This window comes from Corythoichthys intestinalis, chromosome 13, assembly GCF_030265065.1.
Source record: "Corythoichthys intestinalis isolate RoL2023-P3 chromosome 13, ASM3026506v1, whole genome shotgun sequence".
Lineage (NCBI taxonomy): Eukaryota > Metazoa > Chordata > Actinopteri > Syngnathiformes > Syngnathidae > Corythoichthys > Corythoichthys intestinalis.
Window position 1 is genome coordinate 665981 of NC_080407.1, and position 11594 is coordinate 677574.

An 11594-nucleotide genomic window follows, 5' to 3' on the forward strand; every position below is an offset into this window, starting at 1 on the left:
ACGCCCACCCACTCTTCACTTCTTCCAGATTGCACTCAGGTCAGAGACAATAGCGTGTTTGTTTTTCGCCACACAAAACGGCCATTGAAGTGGTTCTGTTTTCACATTTGGCGCATAAAGAGGAAGGGCAATGACGGAGCACGAGATTATTAAGAGAGCAGGACCTTCACACACACGCACGCACACAGCTCACCTTGAGTCACCTGACTCTTTGTCCCGGGCTTTGCCGTCTGGCCGCTTGACCTTCCGCCGCTCCTTGGGTCTGACCCGGCTCTGGTAGACGCGCCCTGCGATGATCCTAGGTTACGGAGGTCAAACTTTAGAGGATTAGCGTCCCCGCTTTCACCGCATTTTCTTACACAATTCCCCTCAACGCGGGATCACGGCGGGTGCGCGCCGTTGTCCCCCCGGGCCTCGTTTCCGCGGCGACGGGAAAGCGACATTTTTTTGAGCGAGCCAAATTCAGTCACGAGCCGTGAGCGCGCACGTGGGGCAAAAAGTAAAAGTCTTACATGGTGAAGTTAGAGACCAAGGCCCCGGCCGGCACGGGGAAGCGGAAGACGCCTTCGCCGGCGGCGGCGTGCCGGTTGAACATGACGCAGCGCACCGTGGTGAAAGCGTAACGGGAGATGATGGTGCTATTGACGGACAGCTCCTGGATGCGAGGCCTGGTTTCCTGCACGGACAAAACAACTGGGCTTTGTTGTTGTGTAAAAATGACGACGTCAAATCAAGAAAGGAGCGGAAGCCGTTCCCCAGATGTCTTTTTGATGAAATAAAAGAAGTGAGCAGAAGGAAAAGCAATTCAAATTCTATGGGCACTTGTGCGGATCACGCCCAAAAAAAAAAGGGTTGCGTGTGTACAAACAGAAAGGTTGATACAGTAATTTGCTGTAAACCGGGTCAATCACTGGTCAGATTAGATAAAACTAAATGATTTACAAAAGGTTTTGAAAAACAATAGACCAATGAATTATTGCAATACTAGATTTACCATTAAGTTATGTTTGATCTATTTTTTTTTAAAAATTCAAATGGATCGGACATCTACTCGTGACAAATTCATTTCAATTCATAGCAGAATCCTGAAAGGACAACAATAGTCATCCGTGGCAATGAGTTAATAGTGTACCTTAATGAGGGCATTTTTCACCTGTCGCGGAATTCTGTGAGGTGCCTGCACAGACAGACAAAAAAAAAAAGTTACATTTATTTAAAAAAAAAAAAAACATCAGTATAATTTCACACTTACAATGTCCAAATCAAATTCCTCCAAATTGGCATCTTCATAGTCTTGTTGAAAGTAGTCCACTTGGCCGAGTGCGCAACAACCGGCACAGAAGAGCAGTAAGGCAAGGAGACACGTCATTTTATCTTCCTCACGTTGGTGGTGTCCCAAAGTGAGTGAGAAGGTTCCAATCTGCAACTGCTCACTGGAGAGGGAAGAATAAGAAGGATGACGAGACCAACCAGCAGCACTCGTTGCCCACCCACGCTTTCACGGACTGTCGGAATTGATGCAAAGAGCCATTTGGGATATTTGGCACCACCTTGTGGATAGAAGACAAGGTACAGTTTAAAAGGCAACCCAATCACTTCTGGTGGTATAATGCTCAAGAGTCAATATTATCTGAAATTCCACGTATTTCAATCAAAAACTCAACAATACCGGACTGTAGGCCAACTCAAACGTTCAAACGGAGGATCGGGTGATAGCGTGACATCAACGGTCCGCATTTTGAAAAGCAAACCGTGACTGGGCTCGTACAATAATGTTTACTTACTCAGGACCGATGTGCAGGTCAAGCTTCAAAGTTTGCTTCTGCTCCGCTGACAAATATTGATCCGGAATTCAGTCAGTTGTGTGGATTTCAACCATTTGCAAAGAAGAAGCGCTAGCTGGTAAGGCCATCGGCGCGCTAAGAGTATGAAACCAGAGTTTCTTCTCCTCCTCCTCGGGCTTCTGAGCCTCAGACAGAGCCGCTGCTTTGAGTTTGTGATTGACGGGGAATGGGAAGATGAGGAGGTGAGTGGGTTTCAAAGTTGCCCTCATATAAAAAAAAATATTGCTACGTGGTTTACACCATTTTTTGAATCGTCCACTCTCTCTCACCAGCCAGCTCTTCGGAATGTCGGCAACAGACACAAGGTGAGAGCTATTTCTTTGGAGTCAAATGAAGGTGAATGGCTCATCTTAGTCAAGGAAATACACACAAATAAAACACCGTTCATTATGAAACAGCATCAATATAAAGTATGTCTACTTGTTCACCGTCAGTAGGGATATCAACTGCGACAAAGTGTATGTCAAGACTTTTTTTTTTGTGCCTTTTAGAGAGCAGTCTTGACCAGCGAGGAGCAGGAAGACTTTGAGGTACGACCCTCCGCTTTTTTTTTTTTTTTTTTTTTAAGTTCCCACCACAGAGTTCGACCTTATCTACAAAATCAATAAGTTGCTGTTTGGGGACATTCCCGTGACTGACGGGTAGTTGACCTGGTTTTGTACCAATTTGCACTTTCAAGTCACAGAGAATCATTGACCAAAGGTCGACACTAATCTTAAAGGCTATTCCCTATCAGCAGTTAGACCCTCTGAAACCAGTTCTCATTCAAGGCAGAATTTCTCCTTCTTGCCCAGGCCATCCGTGGAGATGACATCACCGTCAAAAGCTACAAGATGGAGAGTCGAATCACCTCGCGGTTCGCCCACACCACCGTCCGGAGCTCGGTGGTCAACTCGGGCTCCAAGGCCCAGACCATCGGGTTCAATGTGCAGATCCCCAAGCGAGCCTTCATCACCAACTTCACCATGTGAGATCGGCGGACCGACAAGGCACCGCCGGCCGGCGCGCAGAATTGACAGCGGTTGCGTTTTCTGCCTCAGGAACGTCAACGGAATCACGTTCACGGGCTCGGTGAAGGAAAAGACGGTAGCCAGGAATCTGTACGCTCAGGCGCGAGCCAAAGGGAAGGCCGCCGGCATCGTCAGGTTTGTCCTGCCGATCGTCTTTACGATTGAAGGCTTCCGTCTTAAGAGCCACATTTCTGCACGACAGGGCTAATTCTCAGGAAATGGAGACCTTCAAAACGGAGGTGCACGTCCCCCCTGGAAGCAACATTGAGTTTGAATTGCACTACCAGGAGATGATGCAGAGGAGACTAGGAGTTTACCAACATTCGCTGCACCTGCAGCCAGGGAGATTGGTGCCTCAGTTCCAGGTGCGAACGTAAAAAAAAAAAAAACAGCAAAAACCTAATAGCCTTCTTACGACCGTCTGCCTTTAGGTGGACATTTACATCTTTGAGCCAAATGGAATCGGCATGCTGGAAGCGTCCAACAATCTTGGCCAGAAGTTTGACAACTTGGTCACAGTGACGCAGACCCCAGAGAAGGTAACACTTCGATCAAACGAGATGTGATTGCTATAACCGATTTGTGTGGCCCATCCCATCAGGCTCACGTGGTCTTCAAGCCCAACCTGCAACAGCAGAGGAAGTGCGACAACTGCACTCAAAGCGCCATCGACGGAGAGTTGACCGTCAAATACGACGTGAGGCGGGACAGCAACGCCGGAGAGTTGCAGGTACCCGACGCTCTCGCCGCCGCGTTGTTGCTCGACCGTTGACAAATTACGAGAATATTTTCCGCCAGGTCTCGGACGGGCATTTCGTCCACTTCTTCGCCCCTTCCAACATGTCTCCGCTCCCGAAAAACATCGTGTTCGTCATCGATGTCAGCGGGTCCATGTGGGGGGTCAAGATGAAGCAGGCGAGTTCGCGGTAGCGATTGGAGCGGTTCCGCAGTATTGACGTCCGGTGTCCTAGGCAGACAGTGGAGGCCATGCAAGCCATCTTGGACGACCTCACCGTCGACGATCAGTTCAGCATCATCGACTTCAACCACAACGTGAGATGCTGGAGTGAAGACCTAGTTCCCGGCTCCTCCGTACAGATCGCAGATGCCAAGAAGTACATTCAGAACATCAAACCTTCCGGAGGTACCGTCAAAAAATACTTCGATTCGGAAGTGCAGGATATGACGTAACGCTCGACCCCAGGGACCAACATCAATGAAGCGCTGATGAAAGCGGTACAGATCCTAGTGAGGGCGTCCAATCAGGGGCTCATCGACCCAAGATCCGTCTCCATGATCATTTTGGTGTCGGACGGCGACCCGACAGTGGGTGAGTCTCAAATCGATCGATTCCTTTCATGTAAGCAATGGGTCCAGATGCGGGTCTGCAGGTGAAATCAAGCTGAGCACCATCCAGAAGAATGTGAAGAAGGCGATGAGGGACGACTTCTCTCTCTTCTCCTTGGGTATCGGCTTTGACGTGGATTACGATTTCTTGGAGCGTATCGCCATGGACAACCGGGGCATCGCGCAGCGCATTTTCGCCAATCACGACGCGGCCGAGCAGTTACGGGTACGTCGCCATTCGGGTACCGCCGATGGCTCGACTTAGAAAAATCTTCACTCGCGGCCCTTTTCTGCAGACATTCTACAGCCAGGTATCCAATCCCCTCCTGCGGAGGATCACCGTCCAATTCCCGGAGGACTCCGTGTCCGACGTCACGCAGAATCAATTTGACAAATACTTTGGCGGCTCCGAGCTGGTGGTGGCCGGCAAGGTGCGGCCGTCCGACAGCGACACGTTGACCAGTTTCACCACGGCGTCGGGAGTGAGCGACCGACGCGCCAGAAAGCATCGGGGAGTATTACGGGTTGTCGGTCACATTCTTCCCATCGCGTAGGCCTTGCTGGACATCACGCTTGAGACGGAGGTAGACACATCCAAGCTGGACATGGAGCTGGCCAAGCAGCAGCACTCTTTCACGGGTTTTGCCAGGCAGCTGTGGGCCTACATCACCATCAAACAGATGATGAGTGAGAGGTAACACTTGGACGCCTGTACGCGACTGGGGGAAAAAAAAAATTGTAATTTGTCACACACCGCACTGCCGACAAATGCAATCGTTTCACTCGTCAGGGCTTTAGCGCCAACCGCCGCTAAGAAGAGAAAGATCACTCAGCGTATCCTGGCCTTAGCCATGGAGCATCAGTTTGTCACTCCGCTGACTGCCTTGCTGGTGGAGAGCGAAGACAGCAAGGAGAGGCTGCTGGCCGATTCCCCCAAAGACCCCAAGCAAGGCTGCTGCTCAGGTGCCGGACAGAAAGCGCCCGACGCCAAGGTCCTTCTGATTCGCGCCAACCGTTAGACACGAGTGATGTGTGGACGCAGGAAGCGGACTGGGCGGCGCGAGCAGGCTTTTGCCTCCGGTGAAGGTGGTCTACCAACCTCCGCCCTGGGTCCAGATGACTACTCCGGTCCCGCCGAGTCACGCGGTAAAAGGCCCCGAGGAGTGGGCCTTGCCGAACAAGGTCAACTTGGGTAGCGTAAACAAAATCTTCCCCTGCCTATTCACAAGTGCGTCGGTGCACGACAAGTTGTGGATTTGACACTCACACGCAGATTCTCGTCCCCAGTGGACAACGACCCTCATTTCATCGTGCACCTGCCACGAAGCGACACGGACGTCTGCTTCAACATCGACTCCCAACCCGGCCGCATTCTCAACCTTTTGAGCGACAGGGGCACAGGTATGGCAAGTCGCCTCGCTTTCACTCCAGAGGGTGACTTTGCAAGCCCCCTCGCAGGCGTGGCCGTAAACGGACAGTTAATCGGAGGCAAAAAGCCACAAAAAGGCAGGGAGAAGACCTACTTCGGAGTCATCTCCGTCATCTACCGGCCCGATGGCATCAGCGTCGCCGTCGGCACCGACAAGATCGCCTTCGCCGACGGCAAGAACAACCACACCTTCACCTGGGGCGCCACGGCGGACATTGTACAGAACAGGTAAGTGGGTGACGCCGCAGAGACAAAATCTGACCGAGTCATCGTTTTGTCTTTCCTTTCAGGGTGAGGATCTCCATTGTCAAGGACTCGCAGGTCTTGATTACCGTGAACGGCAACATCCAAGTGATGGTTCTTCTCCACCGTGTGTGGAAGAAGCACCCGGTCAATGTAGACTTCCTAGGTCTCTACCTACCAAATGACAACCAGTACTCACCACTGGTCCACGGCCTTATAGGTAAGCTTCCATAGGATTTTTATAGATCAAGTGGCACTGATTTGGCCATACAGCGCTACCTTGACTTACCTTTGTGATTTGGTAAGGGACGACACTGGTTAAGTAGTTGTCTCCCGGCTTTAAAAGTTGCTGCCCTGATGACCACGTCTCAGTATCCTTGATCACATTACGTAGCCTGATGTTTCATAGTGGATGAGTAGGTGAATAAGGAGACATGGGAATGATCTCACTCAAACACATTGGAAATTTATTGTACAGTATGTCTGCTTGGGTGTTTCGAAATATTGACTTTTAAAGTTGTGTGTGTGTGTGGTCTCTTACTGTAGGTCAGTTCTCCCAAGAACCAGAAGTGTACATTTCAAACATACACGATGGTGCCGACCCACTCAAGAAGGAGGCTACCATGGAGGTCAAGGGCAACAAACTGCAAGTCACCAGGTAGCTCTTCACCCCCGACCCTTTTCCAACTGTACAGATTTAGATTTGAACAGTTGGATTTGCCGTCGCCAGGGGCTGGCAGAAGGACTACAGACGGGACAAACGACGCGGCTCCGACGTCTACTGCTGGTTCGTGCACAACAGCGGCAAAGGTTTCATCGACGGCCACTTCAGCGCCTACATCGTCCCCGACCTCCACGCCTTCCTCTCAATGGAATAGAAGCGATCACAACAAAATGGAAGGAATTTTCCCACTAAATGTCATTTTGTAGTTGAAACCATTTCCAGTCGTCTGTTACGTTGCATCTGTTGAAAGCTAAATGTGGAGATTTTACAGTCAAGACCACTGACATTGTAGAACTCTTCAAAGTAGAAGGAGGAAAAAAAATGTTCAAGCCAGTTTTGGAAAAGTCCTCGTAGGCGACTTCCACTCGCTTTCCTTTGTGTGGGCCCTATAATGATGAAGAAAAAAAAAAACACAAGTTCAAGTTGTTTTGCTAACATGACAAATAATAGTACATATCACCATGCAATTAAGAGTTTGGGAAAATGTTGGAAGAAAAAAGGTGGCGCTAGACACTTTTCCACTTGTATTAAAAGGGCATGCATTGACAGAGTCCATTTTTGCGGCCCACTCCATTTCTTTCATTCTCACTGTCTACCTCTTACGGGTGATAAGACATCCGGTCCAAACGTCTATCGCCGTCAACGGAACCGAAACGCACGGTTGTCAAAACGACTTACGGAACGGAGCTCGAGCAAAGCGCAAAAGTTTTTCTCGTCGGTGACCTCCAGAATGGCCTCGGTCTTGCGGAAATTTCCGTTCACAATCGTCACGCGTTCTCCTGTCGGGACAAGCGATAATCCATGCTTGCTACATATAAAACTCATTTCCACCTTGCAGAGATCGTGCCTGGTCCGGGTATGACCGTCTCCACGTGGTTCTGATCCAGTTTGAGCTTGTCGCCAGAGTCGATCATTTTCACCACCGCTATGAATTTCTCTCAGACTTTCTGCAAATAGCGGTCAACGCACGCTCGCTTTGCACGTGAGCGCTACGGTTACCGTGACGACGGCCTTCTTGCGGCACTTGTCATCGAGCTTCTCGGTGACCACTTTAATGTTGACAATGTTGGGCCGCGGCCAACGGTCGGTCCTGACCGGCAGCCGCCGCCGCCGCTTTTCCCTCTCCTCCATCTGAACGACGACACGGCGTTACCGAAGAACCTTCGACGAGTCCAGAAATCAGTCGATCTGTACCACGTTGTCGTCGGGGACTCGCTTCTTCCTTGTCGCCACTACCTGATGAAACTGGTGCCGCGCTCCTCCTCGTCCGGCTCGTGCTTCTTCCTCCTGTCGCGGTCCGCGACCTGACGACGGGACACGCTCCTTGGGTTTCCTTCTGGTCAAATCTTGTTTTTAAATGGCCTAAAAATGACCTTGTCGGCCGAGCCACTCGGTGAAGTCGGTGAGCGTCTCCCAGAGCGTGCCGTTCACGTGGAGGTGTTCGCGGTCGCTGATGTACTCTTTGTAGACGATATTGTTGTGGACACATTGGTCCCTGCGCACACACCAAAGTCAAATCAGACGGCTCGGTGAAAACCCAAGTGAACTCACCAAAACGCCGCCAGAGCAGCACGAGAAAGCCATTTTAGAACTCGCTGCACGAGAAAAGCAAAAGGAAATTCTCATTATTTCAGAAATGGCATCATGAACACACAAAACATTCCAATGAATTGCTAGACAAAATTCACACTTTAAAACAGAAAAACTTTATTGACACACAACAGCAGTATAATGCAAGACTTGTAATGAGAGGAATTGACTATACCTGGAGAAATAGTCCAGAAACTTTCTGGGACACTCGCCTCATCTCTGACACATCTGACAATACCACCTCAACTTTTGAAGGCGTTTGGATTTTATCCAGTTGCTTATCGCGTCGGGTGACAGAAAATCTGCTTTACCCACTTCGAAAACCTAAATACAAAATAAGGGTGAAAAAATATAAGACTTGCTTTTCACAAAATCAATACAAGAGAAACGTAAACATTGTCAACGTCGCTGGGGAATGACGGAGTCATGCGAGTCTCCGAGTTTAAAAATTATAATAACAATATTAATAAATATTTATCAGAATAAACAACATTAAACGTGAGCCTTCATTAATGCAAAACAAAGCAAATGAACAGTGTTTGATTTTACAATCATCAAAACACGCGCACTTTAACATAGAAACAACATGTATTCTATAGAGGCAGTCGGACATCCGGGCATTAATGACGTCACAACCACAACAAAGCGTCGCCATATTGAAAACGGGGCTAAAGACGAGTCACAAGCAGTTGCTCTGTCGTGCATTGGAACACAAACGCGTTGAACTTTCGTCTTAGTTGCGGTCTTTTTTCCATCGGAATGACTAAAAGTTGCTGTGTTGCGGGTTGTCACACAAGGAAGAGTTCGGAGCCGCATTTGAAGTTCTTCACTCTTCCTCGTGAGAAGAAAAGGACAAGCAATTGGCTGAAAACAATAAATCGAGGAACAGTAAAAGAAGACGGTTCCGTGGACTATTCTCGCCTGTGAGAACCTAAATCCAAGCACATTTACGTTTGCAGCCGACATTTTATTACTGGTGAGTAAATCGATTTTTTTGGGCCCCAATTAGCTGCTAGGATTCAATAGACTAGGCAGTGGTTATTATTACCGTAACCGGCAACTCACAAAGCGTTATTTTTTCTTCTGCCGTGAACTGCTCTGATCAGTCAATCGGTATATTACTGGCCAGGTGGGAATTGGTTATTTTGCCGTGACGTGCTCACGGCTAAATAACGCTTGTTGGCGAATTACCGGTTACGGCAGAAATAATCACTTCGTATATACTACCAATTTTCTCAGTTCCACACTACATAGTCCAAGTAATTGATAAAGGTCAACTTACTGGATGACTTTATGTGGTAGTTGTAGATGTTTCCGAACTCCGCTGCAGGCCATTCCTTTGTTTATCCAGCTATCAGCTGCGACTTGGTCTGGGCAGCTTTGTAAGCCAGTTAACGCTAATTTGAAATTTTATCGCCTCCTCGCGTCTGTCGGCAGTGACTCGTGATAATAGTAAGCCAGGTTTAAGACGTTTTTATGAAAAAAGACGCAAAACACACCTGAAATATATGAATTTCAGACGTTTGTCTATGGAATCTTTAGCTGTGCGTACCCCCTTCACAAAATGGCGACACGTTGCTAAGCGAGGTGACGTCATCGTGACATCACGCCGACTTCCTCCATACTTGACGTTTATGGGCTTCCTCTTGTGGTTTACCAAAGAATCGTCAGGTATTACTTATGGCATTTATAGAAAGATACCACCATAAACTAACGTAAGAATTACACACACACGCGCAAATAACCTTTTTAATCTTACCCATTAAGAAATTTATTTTTAAAAGCTTTCTTTAAGCGAATGGGACCGAGCAAGCAGAAAATGTCCACCGAGTCTTTAATGTTGTGCAGCACAGACAACGTCACCCTATTACAGCGGCTGTACGGCGGCTCGAGAAAACAGCCACTGTGTACATGATCTGCTGACATAAAGCACTTTCGCTCAAAAAGGCTTTTTAAAAAAAAAAAAAATCCTAAATTTTTTAGATTAAAATTGGAACATTTTTTTTTGTAATTCTGGCGTTCGTTAAATGGCTGTTTAGTGGCCCTAAATGATTGAAATACTGTAGCACTTTAAAAGTGATTCTTCCGTTCACCACAAGAGGGTACCCGTGTAACTCTCACCTATGAAGGACCATGTTTTTCTAGTCTTTTGGTTGTTAGTTCTAAATTCAAAAATGTTTCTACATAAACGATGTGCACGTGATCATATTTTGAACAAAAATATGATATTTGAACGTTGCTCATTTACTTTATTCGAGGTTTGTTTGTTTTTTTAACTCTGCCGGGACATTTTGAAGCCTCTGTAATTGTGACGTTGTACTCTCCTCATGGCGGTTTCAAAAAGCAAGCCGTCTGTCTCAAAGTGCGTCATCGGACTTGCGATGCACATCAACCGTGTTTGTCAGCACGTTCAATAAAAGCTTTGACCTGAACTGGAGTCTTTATTGTTCAACTTGATTATCGCGCTTGTTTTTTTTAAGGGTCGGTCTTTTCGAACGCCGACGACCCAAATGGGAGTGCAGACAGACCAAAACATTCACAGAAGCACAGTGTGTATTTATGAATTTGTAAATGCATTCCTTTGAAAACATGTATTTTAATGTGATGTTGCATCTTAATTGCATTCGAATGAAAGAGGCAATATTGAGGTCACACTTTGTGGTCGGGTAGCCTGCGGACGTTCTTTCACTTGAGCGAATCTTCTCTCCGGCCGGCACGGTTGATGATTTATCCCTAATAATAGAACTTTCGTCCGTCTCTTCCTTTTACTGCAGCCACTGATATTCTTCCCTTTTTTGGAAAGTCTTGGAAAAGATGGCAGTCAGGGCAAAGGTCAATGGTTGTCACGTCGAGGCCAAGAAACAGCTGGATTGAAACTTTAGTCCAACTCGTGAACGGGGCGAGAATTCCTCAGAGGCGAGTCAAGACAAGGAGCTTCAGTGTGCGCGTGTGTCAAAGTACAAACACACATTTGAGCCGTGTATGACTGGTGTGGGAATTCCCACTATACGGAAAAGCAAAAAGCAACATGACTGCAGGTCATTTCATTTTCTGGAGAATGGCTTGATAATAGCACTGTTAAAGAGCACGTCAATTCATAACAGTAATCCTATTTTCTATATGATATATTTGACATTGCAAAACATAAAAATCTGTCCTCAACCGTCTGGGTAAAACAGGATAGTTTAAGCCATTCACACAAGATGACCGTCAGGTGAGTCGACTTGACTGCGCATGCGACATTTTGTCATTTTTCACCCCTACCGGGCTTATTTGTGACGTCACGCCAACCCCCTCCCCACCCCGAGACCACCGTGAGCGCGAGACTCCATTTAGGAGGGGTGGGGAGGGGGTCGAGCGACATAGACAAAGAGAGAGAGGGAGAGAGAGAGGGAGAGAAAGGGTGG

General features: G+C 47.9%; 2 protein-coding genes across 2 annotated transcripts in view; one reads left to right on the plus strand and one right to left on the minus strand.

Moving 5' to 3' along the window:
* The window catches only part of itih5 (inter-alpha-trypsin inhibitor heavy chain 5), a 39241-nt gene that overhangs the window by 6213 nt on the left and 21434 nt on the right, over window positions 1-11594 (minus strand). The window contains exons 4-9 of the mRNA XM_057854632.1: window positions 8363-8511; window positions 8149-8192; window positions 1253-1433; window positions 1133-1177; window positions 513-676; window positions 194-298 (exon numbers count right to left, since the gene is read on the minus strand). Of these exons, the coding sequence (XP_057710615.1) occupies window positions 194-298; window positions 513-676; window positions 1133-1177; window positions 1253-1433; window positions 8149-8192; window positions 8363-8404 (581 nt within the window). The 5' untranslated portion in view covers window positions 8405-8511. The remainder of the gene's footprint in view (window positions 1-193; window positions 299-512; window positions 677-1132; window positions 1178-1252; window positions 1434-8148; window positions 8193-8362; window positions 8512-11594) is intronic.
* itih2 (inter-alpha-trypsin inhibitor heavy chain 2) lies at window positions 1820-7152 on the plus strand. Its single transcript, XM_057854809.1, has 21 exons — window positions 1820-2026; window positions 2117-2149; window positions 2336-2374; window positions 2639-2811; window positions 2885-2989; window positions 3057-3219; window positions 3286-3393; window positions 3456-3584; window positions 3653-3765; window positions 3826-3998; window positions 4059-4184; window positions 4246-4427; window positions 4498-4683; window positions 4756-4895; window positions 4992-5164; window positions 5244-5393; window positions 5489-5602; window positions 5660-5858; window positions 5921-6093; window positions 6420-6531; window positions 6604-7152. Exons 1-21 carry the CDS (start codon window positions 1928-1930, stop codon window positions 6749-6751), a joined length of 2838 nt encoding a protein of 945 aa, XP_057710792.1. The 5' UTR covers window positions 1820-1927; the 3' UTR covers window positions 6752-7152.